Source organism: Diuraphis noxia, unplaced genomic scaffold (genome assembly GCF_037042655.1).
Source record: "Diuraphis noxia isolate RWA-SAM2 unplaced genomic scaffold, SU_Dnox_SAM2 contig0002, whole genome shotgun sequence".
Taxonomy (NCBI): Eukaryota; Metazoa; Arthropoda; class Insecta; order Hemiptera; family Aphididae; genus Diuraphis; species Diuraphis noxia.
In genome coordinates, this window is record NW_028301712.1 from 61878972 (window position 1) to 61900816 (window position 21845).

Here is a 21845-nt window from a genome sequence, read left to right on the forward strand (position 1 = left end):
ATCGAATGACCTTTTCACCCGCCTCTACGATGCCCTGTTGTATAAAAACATTAAAAACCCCAACAATAATATTATAGTTACGTAATATCATAGTAATAATTTTATCGTACGAGCGTGGTACGTGTTGCCGCCGCAGAGTGGATAGTAAGTAGGCTTTCACCGCACATGGATCCACCGTACGATATTTATCGTCGTCATGACGTAGTAAGCGCAACGATTATATTATTACTATTATTATTTTGTTGATGGCGGCAATGTTGCGTCGTACCTTGCAACCTAATATTATCGTTGCCGTGCAGTCGTGCGCAGTGCAAACGAGCAGCCGGCCAGTCGTGTCCGCGATCCTTTCCGAGTACGGTTTGAATGAAAACGAAAATACGTGAATCCTACGCAGTGATTTCCACACATACGTGTGCAGACGAATATAATCCAATCAAGTTGTCTATGCCCGAAGGTTATACGATAATATTATAAGCGTTGAGCATAATATTATCACTGTGTATCCTTTGTTTCAAAAGTAATATCTTACCGAGAATTCGCGTTGTAACCGAACCGCGGTATACACACCGCTACGATACCACAATCGCGACTGTCGTTCCGGGCATTAGTCCAACAACTTATACCGAGGAGGGGATACCAGCCAACCAAAGGTAATTTGGAATTTATCACAAAGTATACGTCTCGTACTAGTTGGTAAACTGAGTCCCATCATCATGCATGTATTTTTAGGCCGACTGCGAGTCACATAATATATAAAACAATTGCTTTCGATCGTCCGACAGACCGCTGCTGCTGATTAAGCCTTAAAAGGACACTATACAACCATTTGTTGTCTCCGCCTTACAAGTGCATAACATAGCAAATTTACGTTCAGCAAATTACGTTTAGCTCCGTTAGTTTAAAAATTAGAGTGAATCGACCTATTATGATGCTTGATGTTAACATTATCTGTGCTTGTATGTGAGTTTTTTTTTATAGTTCACTTTTGTAGTAAGTTATGCTTATACAAAAAGCACAAATTAAAAATACTCATATATTCACTTAAAAACCAAGTTATCGTAAAAACTAATATACAAACACAGATTCTTACCATTAAGTTTCACAATAGATAAATTTATTCTAATTTTTAAACTAACGGAATTAAATGTTAAGCGTAAATTTGCCATGTTACGCAATTGTAAGACTGAGACCACAAAAATGTGTGTAGCTTCCTCTTAAGCGATTAAGTTTTAAGAATAACATAATCGAATTAGTTGATGTTTATTTGTTTTTAGCTTAGGTTCTTGATTCGCTCGACAATAGATTCGCTATTTAATTATTTAACTCTGAAAATTGTTGAATAATTCGCATATACTAGTACTAGTATTGTACATATTATGTGCAATTTTAACGATTATAATGAATCAATTAATATTAGTAAAAATTGGCACATAGTATTTTAAAATGTGTACCTACTACCTAAGTACCTAAAAAAGATACTCGTATTACAATCATATCAATTTAACCACATTCTAGGACTTAATAGATTCGCACCAATTATCACTGATAAAATATTCTTATTTTTATAGAAAAAAAGGTTTTTTTAATATTATAATTACAACTTCTAATATTTATTTTGAATTCAAACAATATATTTAATAATAAATAATAATATGTTGTTAATTTTGTATTTAAGATTTGGAAACAATATTTTTATTTCACTTACATCACATTTTAACTAAACAAAATATCGGTAAATAGGTAATTAAATAATTATCCAATAGTATTCGTATCTAAAACTTTACATTTTTTCAGTAGAAACTTAAAAATAATTTTGCATCATCAAGTAGTTACTAATTATAATCAAAATATGTTCAATTGTATTAAACAATGATTTTATGGTATTCTACTGCATTATACTCGTGTTTTATGTATCTACTTTTTTATAATACTCTATAAAATAAAATAAATTTGTAAACATTTTAATAAGACACGAAAATAACACTTATCATTTCTAAAATATTTAAAATATTAAAATATCTATGTATATTCATAGAATTACATGGCAACGTATTTAATTGTTGATGGTGAAATTTAGTTTAAATCGATTTAAGTCAAATTGATGGATTTTCCAGTGTCATTAATTAAATTGAATTAATTTTAACCATTTAATTAGGTATCTGTAGTATTAAATACTATTAACGTTTGGGACTCTGTTTACCATCACCAAATTCGAAGTTGGACTAAAATACTCAATTTATCAGTTAATAAAATAATAATATAATATCATGTGCATATTCGTATGATGATACCATTGAGCAACACAGTACAATATTATGTCCACATTATAATATTATTATTTTCCTTTACCGGACTGTCTACGTTCCCGCATTTTTTTATGTTTAAAATCATGCGGAAAATATTATGATAAATTCCACAGGTATTAGTTTTTACAAAGTAGTTAAAAAGAGTTAACAAAATTCCATTGGTTTTTGATTCCTAATTAGTTCATGGTTCATTATACAGTTGTATTTATAATAAATTATTAATTGCATGAAATAATAATATTTTTACTAAGTGCATGTAATTATAGATACATAAGTCATATAACAGCCATATATTAAAGGCACTTCAGAACTATACTAATCAACTATTATCTATTTGTTTGTAAAATGTACAACACAATGTAAAACGTGCGTGTGATAGTTGTCCAGCTATCTGCCTATATGTATCTTGTCCTAATTTTTAGGTTTATTTTAATAATAGTAATAATTTTTGGTATAAATAGAATTGAAAATATGTTAAAAGACGAAAGATTGTAGGCATGGCGTATACAGCCTTTTTTTATGACGGCTGTAAACATTCAGAAGTCTGACATAAAGTAGTTAAGTAATAATAATAGAATATTAACATTTAAAACTTAATATTTTAAAATTATTTCATATATACGTTTAATTGCATTTTGTAATAAAATAAATGTATAAGTTAATAACTAATAATAATAGTAAATCTGTATTTTTTCATTATTCGCTACAAATACCTGGTTTAGTTATCATACTTCATTATATTTTGGTATTTAAAGATAATCGTGATGATTTATTATGATTATTTGTTGGGTAACTCATTATAAATTATAAAACCGATAGTACTTACGTTTTTAATTAATAAATATTTAAAATAACAAAAACAAATGACTTAAGCGTATTAACTAACTTGAATTCAAATTTATTGAAAATATTAACTAAAAACTAAATAAGTTAATAATAAAAAAAAATGTAAAGTATGAAGTAGATAACAGATCTGCTACAGCAATGGGTTATTCCAAATAATTATTATATATTAATTATTTTTTCCGTTTATTATAAAAAGTGATGAAAATTATTGATTTTTATCTTCTAAAAGTAATGTCCTAATACAAATAGTCTATCAGAAACTTCTATCAAAGTTGATGATTAGAATATTTTTCTATTGTGCTTACGGACTCATATAAAAACACAAATCATTTAAAAATCAATATATTAATCGTTCCGCCCAGAATCTAAATTAAATAATTTAACTAAAAAAAAATGATGAAAATAAACTTATTCATGAATTAATTTGCATTGAAGAATTTTTATAGCATTATATCCAGTATTGTATACGAATCAAATTAGTTAAAATTTGTAATGGGTCGAATTTAAGAAAAAAACACGGTCGTTTATTTATCCCTGACTACCTATGTCTTATAGGTACGTATATGTTTGCAGAAGTCAGAATATGTTCCCAAATGTTGTAAATTCCTTCGCAATCTTTGGCCAAAGCTATAATTAGGGGGGTAGATATCAATGCTCTTATTATATAGATATCTATAAATTGATGATAAATATCGTAGGTTATAGTTAGTATATTGGCGTACTTAATCCACATTCTTTTTGTCGCTACATTGAAATGGCAACGACATAAATTGCATATATTTATGCAATGACCTCCAAACAGTCCAAACTATTGCGTGATTGTTGTAATTATTGATAGTCGGTGGTAAACACATCTTTTTATATGCAAATATATTTTATTCTTATATTATTTTTTTTTATTAAATAAATAAGTTCAAATAACCCTCGGTAACTTGGCCATTGGGATAAGATGCATTTTTTTTTTCAAAGGTGTTACATAATAATAAAGAAAAGATTTAATAACAATAACAATAAATGCCTAAATCATATGATAATAATAATGATAAGGTTTTGTTTTATTTTTTTTAAATGATTAAATAAGTTTGTCCTGTCCTGTCTCCTGAAGAAACACGAATATATATATTCTGATATTATTATAATTATTAGGCACATCATGACACACAAATATCCATAAACCATATATATATATATATATATATATAAATATGCAATATTATAAAGTAGTATTCATAATTTAATATTGAATAAAGTGCATACTGTTAAAATGCCACGATTTGTTAGACAATGACTAAATTGATAGATGGTTAATATAATTGCATTATATTTTATATTTTGTGATGATGTAAACATTAACTAGAAATGTTATAAGTTGTCTAAACTATCATATAGGTCATAACTATATATTATACCTAGTCACCAGTCAGTTTGATAAACAATGTATTCACTTTTTATACTATTTCCTTATTTTCATTGAGACGGTCTGAACTTGACTTACTCATCCCGTATGCTTATCTGTATCTACCCAAGTGCCTGTATTACAAAATTCGTCATTATCTTTACGATTTTCACAATGCAAATATTTTTTTTAAACTCAAATCTATTTGAAAAAAAGGACACAAATATAGGGATCACTTTTTGTCCTCTTCGGGAAACAGCTGCGTTAGTATTAGTATTACTGGCCCACAGAGATTTTAAAGAAGAGAATGTAAAATTAAATGTAACATTAATAAGTGTGCCTGTCATGGAAGTAATTAAATATGTAACTCAAATGTCTGTTTGACAATTTTCTACCATAAACCATCCTCACGGTTGAAGATTGAAGCACTATCTTGAGCTACAAAGTCATTATAGTACCTTATGACACACAAACGATGGGTTTTCAGTTTTATTTTGCATACGGTCAACATCTTTTAACTTGCTTATTTATTCTATCAAATAATGAAATAACTGAACACTAACTGAAATTTAAGTGATCAAACAGATGATATTATAGCACTCGTTATTAGTATTTATTGCATAATATGTAGCAGTCATTATTAGCTATATATTAGTTGATTTTGAAAAAGTTTTAACTAATTATTGTCAGAAAAGAACAATTTCTGAAAGATTAAGTATTCTGTAACAGCGTATATTGGGTATATATTATTATGAGTTGAAATAATAGAAACCACATAGTCAATTATGAAGTTTAATATATATTATTGAAATTCATCAACAAATACATAAATCAAAAACCTTTGTTACAAGTTACAACAGGGAATATCACAATTATTGTAAATATAGGCAAATGCACCAAGATGAAAATATATAATTAACAATTTGTGTAGTAACTACACTTTAGTGAATATAAATAACATTTGTCCGTATGAATAAATAAATTAAAAAACTAAGTACCTATATCTTTCTATTTGCATGATTTAACATTAATTATGTCAACTAAGTCCAACTATGTATACTATTAAATCGAGACTTATAGGACGTAATGCATACTCGTAATGTATAATGTCTTAAATAATATTAATAACTTATTATACGTTGTTAATTTTGCTTTGTTAGGAAAAGTTGGACTAGATTGAATCACATTAATAAGCCCACGGTAAATCTCGGTAGATGCAAGAATTGTACCTCGTAATTCTCGTGGCAAACGATTAATAGCGTCCACCGATTCCAATTGATGTTTGTCGGCCAACGATATCATCATCTGAGCGTATCTTTGTAACTTTTTATCTCCCATGGACCTTGGATTTTTTTCCTCACAAAAGATTTTAATATCTTCTTTTTCGTTATCCATACATTCAATAGGGAAGTAACATCGACCGCATGATTCACTGTCGCGGACGAGATCCCGGGCAATGTTCACAAATTGTAATCCCTACGGAAAACAATTGCAAACACATTCGTAAATAACATTTTTTTTTTTTAAATTGGTGACTAAAAACTTACGTTTCCTATCTGATAAGATTTTTTAACTAGATAATCGTCTTTTTCAATAAAATCGTACTTGTCAATATTGTATCTGTACATGATTATATACACACACATTGCACCGAAACTTCCGGCCACAAGTTTGAAATATACCAGTAAATCATTTTCGGTTTTATACAATGTTAAGTTGAGATCTAATTCAAATCCTTCAAGTAACTCTTCAAATGGCTTACGAGGCAAAAGAAATGCTATTCTCGAGAAGGCTCGGAAAATTGCCAATTCTTCTTCTGTCAACTCGTACTCGTATTGTTTCCAATTGATGATCATTTCATGTGGTTTGGAATGAACTTCAAAATCTGATTTTCTGTCAGCGAAAACTTCATCGATAAATTTGTGACAGAGTTTTAATTTTACTTTTTTAATTTCTAAGTCTGATTCATCATCAATCATGTTATCCGTAATACGAGTAAATCCGTATATAATTAAGAAATCTAATCGGATTGCTAAAAAAAAAAAAAAAACTATCAGGTATCAACCAACAGTATTATAATACATTTATTAATATATAGTTTTATAATGTTATTTATAAAGAGCAATTTAAAGATGTCCTTAATTTGTACATTATACAAATAATATTTATTTTAAAATTTAGGATACATAATTTATATTAAAACACTCCAGACTATGTTATCAAAAATTATTGTGAAATAATTTCAAGTACGTATTTACAAAGTAAAATCTTGTCATAAAATATGTTCTATTATAATACTATTTTTAATATTATTTTTATGGATATAATTTTTATAATATTTTTACTTTGTGAAATTATTATGTAGTAATTGAGTAAAAATTGTAAGGCAATTCGTTATTAATAATTAATCATAAAATAAGTATATCGGTTGATATCTGTTTAAACGATTAAAAAAGAGAAGTATTTAAAATAAAAAATGCATTTAACATACATTTTTTTATAATTTTTCATTGTTTCACACGTTTAAATTGTTTTTGGTGATTTTAAAATTAAATCAATGTTTGAACTAAATATACAGACAAGACTTAATACCTAATTTAGTCAACGTCATTGCATTAATAAATAATTTGAATAAAATATGTTTTAAAAAAAAAATCGTCTTTAACTTACCAGTATGGAACAAATAATTGGAAGTGCCGAATAAATTCGACGAATCTAATAATTTGATACAATATTTCAAGTCTTCTGTTACAATAGAAGGCATTGTATACTCCGGAGTCACGAATGCACTGAACATCTGACCAATGAAACTCAAACTAAAGCTAAATTGATATGGGTATATCAAAGAAAACGTTATGATCATCCCGTAAGCCTTATCGTAACAAGCTCCGGCCAAGACGACCATCGCGGTCGTTATAAACGTAAACAGTGCTTCTTCTAATGGCAAACCATTGGCCACGGATACGTTTAAGCTGGTCGAATAATTCAAATGCCACACGTCCTCCTTCAGGGCCAATCGATTGATCCATAGAAGGTATATAGTCGGCACGACGATCGCAAAAGACGACGGTATTAAATGGTTCACGAAATAGTTGCCGGCACCGTACCACATGAGCATTATCACGGGAGAAGCCCAAAACATTATACTTCCCAGGTAAAACGTATCTCGTCCCGGGATTGCCATTCCATATCCTATGGCCGTAGTGATGCTGAGTAATAGGATCGGAATCCATCGGATCATTTGGTAACTTTCTTTGTCGTGGTTGAAGTTCATACATGGGGGCTTCCACCGGACGCAGAGGTAGGTCCACAACGAAACAAGAACGACTTGCAGGACAACGGAAATGTACTCGTCGACGGGGACATTTCCTGTAGTGGTAGAAATTTTTTCGGGAGAATACGTCCGAGCTCCGTTGAGGATACAGTAATTGTAACAAAGCGATGTATAGAGTAGGGCTACGGAGCTTATGAACGCGATTTTGGTTGATTCCATGCGGCACATAAATGGCCGGGTGATCAACGCTAATGCACCGATTATTGGAAGTGTGTACTTTAAATTTATGTCCATGTAGGTCAACATTGTTCTGCTTGTGGGAACTGAAAAACAACAAGTATAATGTATAAATATACATTGGTGAATCCGATGCCAATTATAGCACTGAAATGTATGAAAAATATAATACGTATTATTATTATTATATACTACGCTTTTTTATAATTATAATATTAATATACTATATAACTCTTTAAAAAAAACATTTTTTATAATTTTTCAATATTTAATCTTAAAACAAAAAAATTTTGTCCGAGTTTACAGTACATAAAGGTTTTTGGTTTAGTGTACCTATAAAATTATACTTAGGTGGTGATATTAAGAAGTAGTTGTAATTATCAATAAGTTTTTCTCAGTTTATGAAAATTGCTGTTTTTTTTACTTTTGTCTCCCAATGTACCAACTACATTTACTTTTGTAGCATAAAAGATATTGAAGTTGAAAAACGAAGCATTTTTCTACTACAATTTTTTTTCTATACAGCCACAAAAAAAGAATCATATAGGTACTTTATTTTAAAACCAATACAGTGAAAATATACCACATTTTAAAAGATAATAAGTTCAGACATTAAGTGATTTACTGGGACAAATGTGAAATGATTAAATAAATATATTATATTTTCTTTAATTTATTTATAATTTGTTTTACGTGTAACTTTTCAGACATTAACAATTTTACTTTTCTCTTTTGTTTATTTAAGTGAGGCAAAAATATAAAGGTAAATAAATAATAAATTATATAAAATAATAAATAATAAAATGTTTTACATCAATTAAAAATCGTATAAATAACTTATATGTTAACAATGATGTATCGCAGGAATGGTAAGAATATAGGTCCGTGGTACAAATAGTTTTTATTATTTCTAAATATTTTGAAAATTGCAGTGTTCATAGAAAATAATAAGTATTAACATACGAAATTTTGAAAAAGTTACCTATTTATGTATATTATATATATTATATATTTTAAATTGCAGCAAATTACTTTAAATCTTTACTGTTAAAACTCGTTATTGGTAGGTAATAAGTTTTTTTACTCTCAAATAAATTAAGTTTTTGGATGATAATATATGTATATTAATCTAAAAAAAATTAAATGTTTTTTTTTAATATATCACAAAAATATCTGAAATATATTGATAATTATATCATGATTAGAAAATGATATCATAAATATTTTGTAAAAAATCAACCTAGTGTCCTTGATCGATTTTACGAGAACAACTGCGGTTATGTGTAAATATTCTAAGTTTCATTTTTGTTTTTCCTGATCATATTGACACGAATTAAATTTTTTAATTAAATAGTTTACAATAGTATATTTACTCTAATTAAATATTACAGTATTAATATTTAATTTAATTTAGTTTTTAATTTTTATGATTTTTACTTAACCCTCAAAAGAACCAAGATGCCATTTTCTTGGTTAAAAATTAAATAATTTTTTTTTACATTACAAGGAGTCTTCAGTTATATAAAAAAAATTCAACCAGCAATAACATAATAAATTAGTATTTATCGCTTCACTTAAAATCTTAAAACATAAGCTACTATAATAATGTATAGGTACTTCACATATTGACTTCTTATTGCTTTATATTTATATCTACTTACTTTAAATTACTATAAATTTAATATTACACTATGTAGTACAGATATTGACTTACATGATACTTATGTTATATAAATGTAGATTGAGTGAATTTGAATGGAAGCACTTAAATACAATTTACATTAAGTATTAAACTGAATTATTTAATAACAAAACAATGATAACTAGTGTTAACTACTTGAAGTTACTATTCAGTATATGAATGGAACGTACTAAAAATGTATTATTTAAATAAAATTTACAAATGGAGGGGAATAATTAAGGAATATTCAAGTTATCAAAATCGTGATTATAAATTTTATTTTATAAACACAGAAAATGTATTTAAACTTATTAATCTTTTAAAATTCATTCATCTAAAGAGCATAGGTGAATTTAACTAACATAAATTGTTATATTGACACAGTTCAAATAGGTGAATAAGAACGTACCGGATACAGAGATTTAATTATAATTACGGATATCCTACCATTTTTTTTTTTAATATAAATCATTTTTGGTATTGCACTATTGGGTACGATGTTTTTACTTCAATATGTATGATAACTTATAATACGTCTAAGTTATATATTATGTAGGCTAGGTTTTTTAAAAATTCAAAAACTATAATTATCAAAAATATTTATACAATATTCTTACACATTATAATCATAATCGATGAACTTTTTGGAATTTTTATTGTTATTATTTTAAGTGCTTTACTTTTTTAATGAAAATATGAATTTTTTATTTTATTTTTTGAAACAAAATGTTATTTGGAGTAATTCCACCCATAAGGACCCAATTTTAATGTTTGGTATTTAATGTTTAGAGGACCGTAGAAGTGGACAAACATTTTGCGATGTACCTTTGTACCACTTCCCTCTACTCATAGCTATTTTCATTACTTATATTTAGAGCTAGGATTTATATGCATTGGTATATTTTTTTTGCAACTTCTCATCATTTATTTTGTAAGTAAAATCCACGAATTAGGTCTTGCTGAGGTAAATGGTGGTATTTTTATTTGTCGTATTTTTGCATATTTTGAACAAAATTAAAATTTTTATACATTTTGACTACAAAAACACAACAAGTGCATTTTTTATAGTATATTTCATAACAATTCATTTCATCGCAGTACAAAAATATCGAAATATAATTTTATTTTATCTTATCTTACTGTTACATACTCGTACGCTTACTGGATAAAAGCATACAGGCATACAGCTAAAAGTTAATTTGTGTTTTGACAGTCATCGTATATCGTGTATAGTGATACGTTGCCGTGTTGTTTGCAAACTGTATCGGTTTCGTTACGAACTTACCTGCATTCAATTATAAAATACCAAAAATACAAAGTACCAGTGCAAAACTTCGACAATAAGTCGAAGAGTTTACTAGTACAGTTTTTAAAACCGATGGTAAAACACTATTTTGCAGTATTTGTGACCAGGTAGTACATACCTAACATCAAATAAGCGCTCTCAAGAACTCAGCATTTAAGTACAGCAAAAACCTCAGTAATTCAACAAGAAAAGAAAAAAAGAAAACAAATATTTATTAAAGACTCATTTGAAGATCAGAATTCAGAATTTTCGCTCGATTTATGTCGTGCATTTTTAGCTTCTGATATCCCATTATGGAAATTGAATAATACAACTTTTAGTCGTATTTATTGACTTGTGAGGAACTTCCAAAGTGACATTATCAAACAGTAGGGAAATTATTTCACGATGCTTTAAATATACTTTGGCCCAATGACATTAAATATAATAAAGTTTTTTTTATTTTTAACTGATTTTATATCAATTAATATTTTAGAGATTTTAAGATTTTAGAATTTTTTTAATGTTTTTATATTTTAAGTTTTAACATATTTATTTTTTATTAATTGGTATTTAAAAAAAATATATAGAAAATGTGTTTTTTAAATAATATTTATTTGGTTTATTTATGCATATTTTTATTCCATATTTTTAATAAACCAAATGCATATTTAATCATTTATTATTCTATTCGTTATATTATATACGAAGGCATATTAAAAAATATAAGGTAGACCTTACTACGAAATATTTAAAACTATATAGTTTATATAGTTTTGCTGGTACCTAATTCGTTCCCGAGCCTAAATCCCACATTCCGAATTGGTGCCCGTTTAATTATGCACATTTTTCTAAGTTTCTAATTTATTTAAGTCAAGTAGTTTATTTTTTAGATTTTTTTCTAAAATTCATTCAATTTTTTTTTGGTTAAATTAGTTTAGAATATTATGTTATTATATAGTAGTTATATCTATTACTAATAACTTTTTTTTAAATATGATTTTTGAGAATTTTCTGACATGAGTATATTTCTTAAATTATTTATTTATCATATACCTAATACTAACAATTTTCGTCATATATTTAATTAGCATTTTTTCCTTTTTTTTTTGTCAGGTCTTTCTGTTACACCCTGCACGTGGTGTATGTATATATATTATACAATGCAGGTATTATTGGAATAACTATCAATTTATCATAGTTTTATATTCACTTAGTAAAATCTATCATCCTTTGAATTACTCTACAGTAGTAGGTAGCTATAAACTATTTAAAACTATAGAATTATAGAAAAAAGTGACTGAATAAACTTCACGTCCATTTTCTTAGTGTTCAATGACAGAAGGAGTTTTAACTATAGGCATGTTACAACTGTATAGATAATATAATACAATATCATAATTATAACATGCATTATATTTAACAATGAAACGTGTTATTAAACTATTTCAAAAAATGTATATTATAATTAATAATGATTATTAATGGTTAAAATTATAATTTAAGTGTTTAAACATTTTATATACAACTGGTGTTTTATATTAATTCATTGAAATTTATAATTTCTCTACACTATATTTATACAATATACAATGCTATTTTATAGTCAAAATATGTATATTATACTATTTATACTCAAAACAAGTACCTATGTTAAGACCAATTATATACTTTTGAATCCACTTAAAAAATGTATTGGATGCTTTTAATATAAAGGGTATTGAGTACAATTAATAATTTACTCAATTTTGGTAACGACGCTCTGGTTGGGTAAGTTGGACACGATTGTATCGCCTTAATCAGCCCTCGGTACATTTCAGTAGATGCTAGAACTGAACCTATTAAATCTTGTGGCAAATATTTGATAGCGCCCACTGATTCAAATTGTTTTTTGTTAGCCAACTGTATCATTTTCGAAGAGTATTTTTTCAACTTTTTATTTCCCAAAGACCTGGGATTTTTTTCTTGGCATAAAATCCTTAAATCTTCTTTTTCGTCGTCCATGTATTCAGCTGGGAAATAGCATCGACCCAATAATTCGCTGTCGCTTACCAGATCCCGGGCAATATTCACTAGTTGTAAGCCCTTTAAAAATAAAATAAATAGGTATATTGAGTAGGTCCAAATCAGTACCCGCAGCAGAATAGAAACTTATTTTTAGTTAGTCTAAATATTTTAATGCATAATATTAAGTTGATAATAAGCACTAAGTAATAGTGTGACATTAGAAACGCTAAGATAGTGAGAAAGTCCAAAACCAAATAGTTTAATAATTAAATATTAAACGAATTAATAATTTTAAAATTATATTATTATTGAATGAATAAATTATGTTACATCATTCTATCAGATAGATAAAGCAACGAAATGTAAGTCACGCAATGCCTTTATTACCTGTTGGCTGTTATATGAATAATAAATATTACTTATAATTACATAAGTATATTAAGGACATAACACTTCAAAGCAGTAAATAATATGATAATAGAATACGTCATAAGAGTAATAATAAATCTTAAGATTAGGATAAGTCTAACGAAGAAAATTTATATTTTATGCGATAAAAACTGACTGCAGTGGCAGATGAAAGTAGGAGTGAAAAATTAAGTACAAATTATGGGCAACTTTTTTAAGCCATCAGTTTTTTGAAGTCGGTCGTGTGTGTCCGCCAGATGACCGGAAATGACAATAATCCCGCTTATGTTTGCATCCGAATTGTGTTTCAAAAAGAGCAATGCTGTTCGACAACTACAGAATTATGTACGCGTATTGTTCGTGACAGTTATTCAAATTGCGTGCATAAAAGTTTGAACAAACGACCGGTTTTTGCCAACGTGCTCACAATATATTATGTCGTATAAACGTACGAGTATTGTAAATATAACTACAAAAAATTCTAATTAGGTACCATAATGTGTGTTTTATTAATGCTATTAGCTTACGGTTACGGTGGGTGGCGATTAGACATTATTATGATTTTAATTTGAGAAATATATTATATAGATGATGTTCAACGATGTTGGTCACTAATCACTGATCAATATAAAATAATATAATATAAAATAATTGATCGTATCCACCATGATAGCGTATGTGTTAGCGCTATATCACTTATTTAAAATAATTTCAAATTTTCAATAGTTCTTCCGCGATATTGAATTGTATGATTATTAGTTACCCACATAACTACACCTAAGCAATTGTTAAACGTGCGTTATTTATTAAAGAATAATATTGCGTATCTAAAACTTATAAATATAATATTAAAATCTACGTTAGACAAAACTACATAATATGTCGCCTTTATGCTTGGGATTAGGTACACTAAAAAAGATGATAAACAGTCTAAACTTGAGGAAAATAACTAAGTATTCGATATTTCAATATAGTAGTAATAGTTAGAAATCAGATTTTGATGACTTTTGTATCTTTTTTGGGACATCATCATAGATGATATTTTCCTAGTTTAAAAAGTGTTTCAATAATATATGATTCGAAATAACTAGATAATTTTCATTTTGCGTTTGTTTTACATTTTTATTGAGTTATTCATCTATATGGAAATATTTACATTTTTCAACGACTGAGAGAAAATTATGGATTATTATTCTTCATTATTATATTTATTTTTTTATTTTCCAGCAATTGAAAAAAACAATTATTTTAATATTTATTTTGTTAATATCTGTGATATATCGATAACGAAGACTATAATAACAACATACCTAGGTTATGGGTGCCTATTTTTTATCGCGACCAATAATAATCTGAGTTGGCATTATCTGAAAATTATTTTTATAATCGTGTGAATATCTAGTCATCTAATATATTACCTAAATCCCGTGTAATAATTATATTATTTAAAAAAAAAAAATTTGATATGGGGCGTCACGAATGGCCGTTGCACTTCTCGTCCGTCAGACCGAAAAGGACGCAAAACCGTCAAAAGCGCCGCGGCAATGAGTTCTTATCGCTGCAGTTCCACAATTTTGTTTTTTTCCGCGATTTTGCTTTAGTTATATAGAATATTATTATTCAAAATGCCATGGATCTGATCTTTCCCAACAAAGTCGTAATTCAATTAGGCTTCGTAACACTACGAATCAATCCACTGAAGAAGAACGGGAAATCGCACGAGAAGAACGCCATGTTAGTATAGCAAGACGAAAAATGTCGTACATCACTAGATGCTTCACTGAAGAGAATTCAATCAAGTGCAGAAAATCGCATAAATAACTTCATCAAAAGAAATGTCTTGCCGATCAACCATTGAAATACTTGTTTTCAGTAGTTTTATTAAATCTTAATTTTCTTTATATACCTATAGATATATATATTATATATTTATATTATTCTAATGAACTATTGAACTTAATAAATTATTTTGTATTCATTTAATTACGTTCATTATAATCATAAATTAATTTTAATGAAAAGATATGACTACATGTATTGACTGTTAGGTGGTAAAGTTCACCGGGTCTGCTAGTAAATATTTTTATTGAAGTTGATAACGCGATAAACTGTGTAAACTAAATAATCAGCGGCGCAGACATGGTTACCACTAAATTGAAGCTATATGGCCTCCGATGTCACGGATGATGATTACCTAATCAATTAATAAATTGACACGGCAAACAGCTTCCGTCAATTCATGTGCAATTATAGAAAAACGGTTAGGTCGCATGAGAGTTTATCACACACGGAAATGTATTACGCGGATAAAAGATAGCAAACTTAGAGAGCTGATACAAAAGCATTATTTGTACCATTTGCATTCTGAAACTTTATTTTGTTAGTATTTAGCTCCATTTCTCCATATTTTTCCATTGATCCTTTACCTCTTGGCTCTTGACCACTAACCTCTACATTATGGCTCCCAAATGCCATATTTTGTTTAAGATAAAAATGTTACAAAATTGTGACAAGAAACGTCACGTTACCTGATTAAATTCGTGCCATCCAATCTATTATAATATTATACCCTTATTATATCTGTCACGAAAAACCAATTTAAAACTCTTACAATATTACACGAATAACAAGTAATTTCAATGTAATACAAATTTTACTTTATCCACCATTACGCTTTTTTTTCCAGGACCTCCAATACCTTCTCGTGGACCCTCTGTTGAGAAATGGTATATATAGGATCCATATATTCACTAATAATTTAAACGGGCCCAGAGGTGCATGCACTGTTAAGTTGCCCCAACCAGAAACGAAATCAATCTTAGATTGGTGAAAATAGCCACTCTTATAGAAAAAAATAAGAGAAAATTGGAGTGTGAGGAGAAATGTGATGTTTGTTCTGTATCACTTGCTATTACCGTTCACCATCAAATGTCACACGAATGACAAGACTACATTACTCAGGCACGTAACTAGACATTTTTCTATAAGGGGGCCAATATTTTTTGGCCCCTTTCTGTTTTTTGTACCCAATACCTCTCCTCTCCTTATCAGACAATATCTATAAAAAGTAATACTATATTTCACAATGTATTGTTTTTATTAGTTAAGCATTATATTTTTGTTATTTATTAATATAGGTATACAATATTATACATCTTAAAAAACTATATCAGGAAAAGTCATCTATTTATATGGTTTGCTGCTTAGTGATAAGTCTCTAACTCGATATATAATAATATTATATTGGGATATATCATTTAGTTAGGCATGTTTATTTTATTATACGATTACCGTATTGGTCCACTATTATATATAGTTTTGTCTATAGTTGTGTTTATCAAATGTGCGTTCGATACCCGTATTTGGCATTCCTAGATTTCAATTTATCAATAGACATCTTATTGTCTATCTTGTATTATTGACGAATATTTATAAAATTTCGGAATTTAATTTTTGTTATACGATCATTACTATATTATGGAGTACCATATTATAATATATAATTAGGATTTAACCGGCTTGGGACAATTATATTACATACTATAATATTTAAAAATAAAAATCAAGGGGGCCAGTCCGGGGCCATTGACATTTCTTAGGGGGCCAGGCCCCCTAAGGCCCCCCCCCTTGGCGACGTGCCTGAGTCATTACTACATACGAGTTTCGTAACGAATCAAGTTACACGTCAGATAAATACACACACGAGTTTCTTAATAATAGTAAAATAAATATACGTAAATAGTCATGAACAACTTACTTGTCCTATTTTGTATGCGTGTTTAGTTAAATAATTGGCATTGTCGACAAGTTCATTCATGTCATTACCGTATCTGTACATGATTACGTAAAGGCACATTGCGCCTATGCTTCCGGCCACATAGGTGGTGTACAACATTAAATCTTTTTCGTTTCGAACCAACGTGAACTCAAGATCCCATTGGTAACCAGCGAATAGTTCTTCAAACGGTTTACGGGGCAAAAAAAATGCGATTCTAGACACTGCTCGATAAGATGATAATTCGACATCGGTGAATTCGGATTCGTATTTTTTCCAATCAATTTTCACTTCTTGTGGTGTTTTTTTGACGTCATAATCTGATTTTCTGTCTGCAAAAACTTCACTTATAAATTGTTTGGATAATTCTAATTTGAGTTTTTTCTTTTTCTCATCTGACTTGCTATCAAACATTTCGTCCGTTACACGGCAGAATGCGTACAGTATTATTAAATCCAATCGAATACCTGGATTAAGAATATTCGTAATTAATATAATACACATTCATAATTAAAATACAGCCATAAAAATAATGATAATAGTTTTGTTAATATGTGAATACTTAATGCTTTAATAATAGCTGTATAAAAAAAATTACACTTCTGAAAATAAATTATGCAGATATAAGTTTGTATAAGTTTGTATAATATTTTATAATTTCTTGAATTTTCATTTTAACATATTTTATTGTATGGGTACATATTATTATTATAATTATTATTTGGTATAGTCTAATACGTTTTCAAGCAGTAAAATACATTGGGTAGTATTAGATATAGGTACCTATTATTATTTTATGTGTTTTGCTATTTTGAATATCGGACATACGTACTTAATAGATTTTCATATTATTATATTTTATCTATAATACTAGTATTTCAAACATGTAAGAACGTGTGTTAATATTTATCAATGACATTTAAATATCATCAAATTAAAATATTGGTTTATTAATTTATTATTATACTTAACATAATTTATTTTCTAGATTCTTACAGTATTCTTCTAAAAATTAGTAATCTCTTAACGACGATTATTAACTTACCAGCATGGAATAAATAATTAGAGGTACCAAATGCATTTGAAGTACTCAAGACCTTAATGCTTGTTTTAATATCTTGTGTCACGTCAGAAGGCGTAGCATATTCCGATGTCACGAATGCTCTTAACATCTGCCGAACGAATCTACAACTGACACTGAACTGGTGTGGGAAATCCAACGAATACGTAACTATCATACCGTATGCCTTGTCGTAGGACGAACCGGCCAGGACGACCATAAAGTTCGTGATTAAGTAAAACAACGCTTCCTCTGGCGCTAAATTACTCGAATCGTTGTTGACACTGTTGACGGTCTTCTGTTTGACCCAACACATGTATAACGTAGGGCCCGCGATCGCGATTGACGATGGTATGATCTTTTTCGTGAAAAAATTACCAGCTCCGTACCACATGAGTGCGATTGCCGGGGATGCCCAACACAGTATGGATCCCAAGTAAAAGGTCTCTTGTCCCTGCATGGCCATTGCGTAACCGACCGCCGTGACAACAGCCAACAGCGATATCGGTACCCAACGAATCAACAGGTAACTGCGTTTGTCATAGTTGAAGTTCAAGCACGGAGTCGACCACTGGACGAAGATCAACGTCCACAACGAAGTGAGAACGGTTTGCATGACGACGATCACGTACTCCTCGATGGGTACATTTCCGACGACGGCTAAGACCGTCCCGGGCGAATACGTCTTGGCACCGTAATAGTATACAAAATAGCTGTACCACGGTAACGTGTAGAAAACGGCTAAGGCGCATATAAATCCGATTTTAAAAATTTCCAATCGATTGATAAACGGCCGAGTTATTAACGTTAAGACGCCGACCACTGGTAGAGTGTAGGATATGTGGGCGCCATTGTTGGTTAACATGATGCGTCGATGATGGTTTATGAAAACTGAAAAGTCGTGAAATTATCGGTGAAAGACATAAGCGCCAAAATTAGATAAGAAAAAATAAAGTCGTATCGTACAAAAGCGCCAAAATCGTATCGTACGAAAGCGCCAAAATCCTAGGTACCTGTGTGCCACAGTTAATAGATGTTAAATAACAGATATTAAATTTAGAATTATATCGTTCAAAAACTCCAACGTTTAATCTTAATCGACAAATGTCGACAATTAGATTTTATATCTGATTAAAATAGATTGTCACATAGACAGTGTATGAGCAGTTTTGTGTTATTAGTTTATAACATATTTGCATTTATATTATAATTTATTATTGACATTTTTTTTAACATAATATAATTATTTAAAAGAGCAATTTTTAAATATCTACTTACATAAAATTTTAATTTCGGCCCAAATTATTTGTAATTTTTGCACCTTTGGCGCCTATTTCACATGTTAGGTATACAATATTATATTGGCGCTTATGTCCTACACATTTTGGCGCAAATGATAGGTCATTTTTGTGCCTTTGGCGCTTCTGTCATATAGCCGAAATTATAATCAATTAAATGATTTGTTTAGTGACTTCAATTGTAACAGAGATATTATTTAACAATAGTAAAATATCTATGAAATATCTATGAGCAATTTAAACAGTTGGGTATCAATGTAGAATTGAAAATTAATAATATTTAAAAAATTATCAATAATAACGCATTTCTTAACGCAGTAGGTATGCTAACGTAACGATACGGGTTCGGGTGGCAGTATTGTGCTAAACAGTTCCCACCCGTTCCCGGTTTCAAGAAGGAAAAAAAAAAAGGTATGCTAACGTATAATACTAAAATATTATGTATCTTTCTTATGTGATAAAAAAAAAAATCGTTTCAATATTTAAAATATATTATTAATATAATTAATACAGAATATAAAAGGCATAGGCGATTTAAATAAAATAGATTTCAAAACGACGATAAAGATGATATTTAATCAAATATTGTGGAATGACCTTCAATTTTAGTAGTTTTTTTTTATATGGTGGAAGCCACGTAACACCTACCTATACATGTTTCAACATCAATTGGACCAATGTCTGAAAAAATCATTATACGTGAATCAACATTTAAATTAAATTTTCTAATCAAATAAGATGAGTTTTAATTACTATATATGACGTAGGCCATTTAAAAATTGCCTTTTTGTGAAAAGACTAGACTCTTTGTAATGGGTTAGCCCGTTTGTGAACTAATTATTATTTTCCAAACAGCCTTCTGTTTTTTAAATTTATTGTATACAGACTAATATCATTTAGGCCTTTTAAGAACTACAATTATTATATTATAGTTATAACTCAATTTTACTTACTTTATTTGAATGGTAATTTATTTCTTAAAAAAAGAGTAATAGAATTATTATAGGATATTTATTAATACATAATTATTATATTTATTTAGTGAAGTTTATGACATGTAATCTGAATACTGAAGTTTCGATTATTTTAAATTTGGTATATGCCAATAAATTTATACTTAACCTAAATATTAACTATTTAGTAATCTGACTTGTTTTATATTACAGTGGCTTTTATTTGATTTCGTATTAAATATAATACTATATAATAGGTACCATACTTATTCAGTTTATATGTTATAAACTCCACCAAATAAATATAATAATATTAAATGAAATATATATTATTAATGATTATAAATTTGCTTTTCAAAAGATTTTAAATCATAATATTCATTTGAAGATGGTGGAATTCAAAACGTACCTACATACATTGTATGTATATAAATGAAAATCTTCAGTATGTAAATGTGAAAAAGAAAATCTATATAACTTAATTATTATTGGGGTTGAAATTAATTTCGTTTCTTTGACAACCCACACGTATATACTATACATAATAAATAATTCAATGACATTCGAAATACGATAATCTTAAATAACTAAAAATTTGTTTTTTAAACTTACGTGTTAAATAGTAAACTACTATAAAATTAACCGAACTAACGACAAAATTGAAAAACTTGAGTTTTTGAATTTCATTAACTGCGAGCAAAGAGAAACTAAACTTTGTTTGGTACACATTCTCAATTATATAAACATATTCTACTATGAGGCCGATAATAATTTAATGTAGTTCATAAAATATAATAGATAAGTATTTAATTTTTTAGTTTAACCTTTTACCTAATATGGACATTATATTAATAGACATTGGCGTGTGCCCCTAATTATGTATATTAACTCATTTAAATAGATTGTAGTTTCGATTGTGTTAAGAGTGTACATTTTATTAAATTGCTAGTTAAGTTTAGAAGAATTGAGCATAAAAACTACCCCTTCGTCTGACGGGTAATCGTTTACCGTTTTACTCTGTGAATTTTTTAAATTACATTTGTTGGTGTAATGTCATCGTAATATATTGAGCATTAAAAAGATCTCATGTTAAAAATATTCATTGCGGTAGGTAATCAACAAATTTAAAAAATATATTTACTAAACATTTGAAATAGTGGTCTATTAAACCAAAACGAGAAATAGGTACATAGGTTTGATATCTTCTTAAATTTTAATAAAGATATTCCATACACCACTCATCTCGGCGCCACTCTTGATATATTATATATGTTTTTCTTATGCTATGTATATTTTTTTAACTCTACTAATTTTTATGT

The 21845-nt window shown here is 28.4% G+C and overlaps 3 protein-coding genes across 4 annotated transcripts in view; 1 reads left to right on the forward strand and 2 right to left on the reverse strand.

Moving 5' to 3' along the window:
* Positions 1 to 282: 282 nt before the first annotated feature.
* Positions 283 to 21845, forward strand: part of LOC107165446 (uncharacterized) — a 32204-nt gene continuing 10641 nt past the window's right edge. Inside the window, exon 1 of one of the 2 annotated variants that reach the window (XM_089220316.1) lies at positions 283 to 650. The gene's annotated coding sequence lies outside the window, so the exon portion shown is untranslated. The remainder of the gene's footprint in view (positions 651 to 21845) is intronic. The other variant, XM_015513671.2, reaches the window with a different exon arrangement.
* LOC107165442 (uncharacterized) lies at positions 5328 to 9913 on the reverse strand. Its single transcript, XM_015513669.2, has 4 exons — positions 9774 to 9913; positions 7219 to 8145; positions 6096 to 6580; positions 5328 to 6024 (listed from the first exon to the last, which is right to left on the reverse strand). Exons 2-4 carry the CDS (start codon positions 8126 to 8128, stop codon positions 5623 to 5625), a joined length of 1797 nt encoding a protein of 598 aa, XP_015369155.2. The 5' UTR covers positions 8129 to 8145; positions 9774 to 9913; the 3' UTR covers positions 5328 to 5622.
* LOC107165443 (uncharacterized) lies at positions 12484 to 21248 on the reverse strand. Its single transcript, XM_015513670.2, has 4 exons — positions 21139 to 21248; positions 18261 to 19166; positions 17198 to 17682; positions 12484 to 13110 (listed from the first exon to the last, which is right to left on the reverse strand). The coding sequence occupies exons 2-4, from the start codon at positions 19138 to 19140 to the stop codon at positions 12709 to 12711; spliced, it is 1767 nt and encodes a 588-aa protein (XP_015369156.2). The 5' UTR covers positions 19141 to 19166; positions 21139 to 21248; the 3' UTR covers positions 12484 to 12708.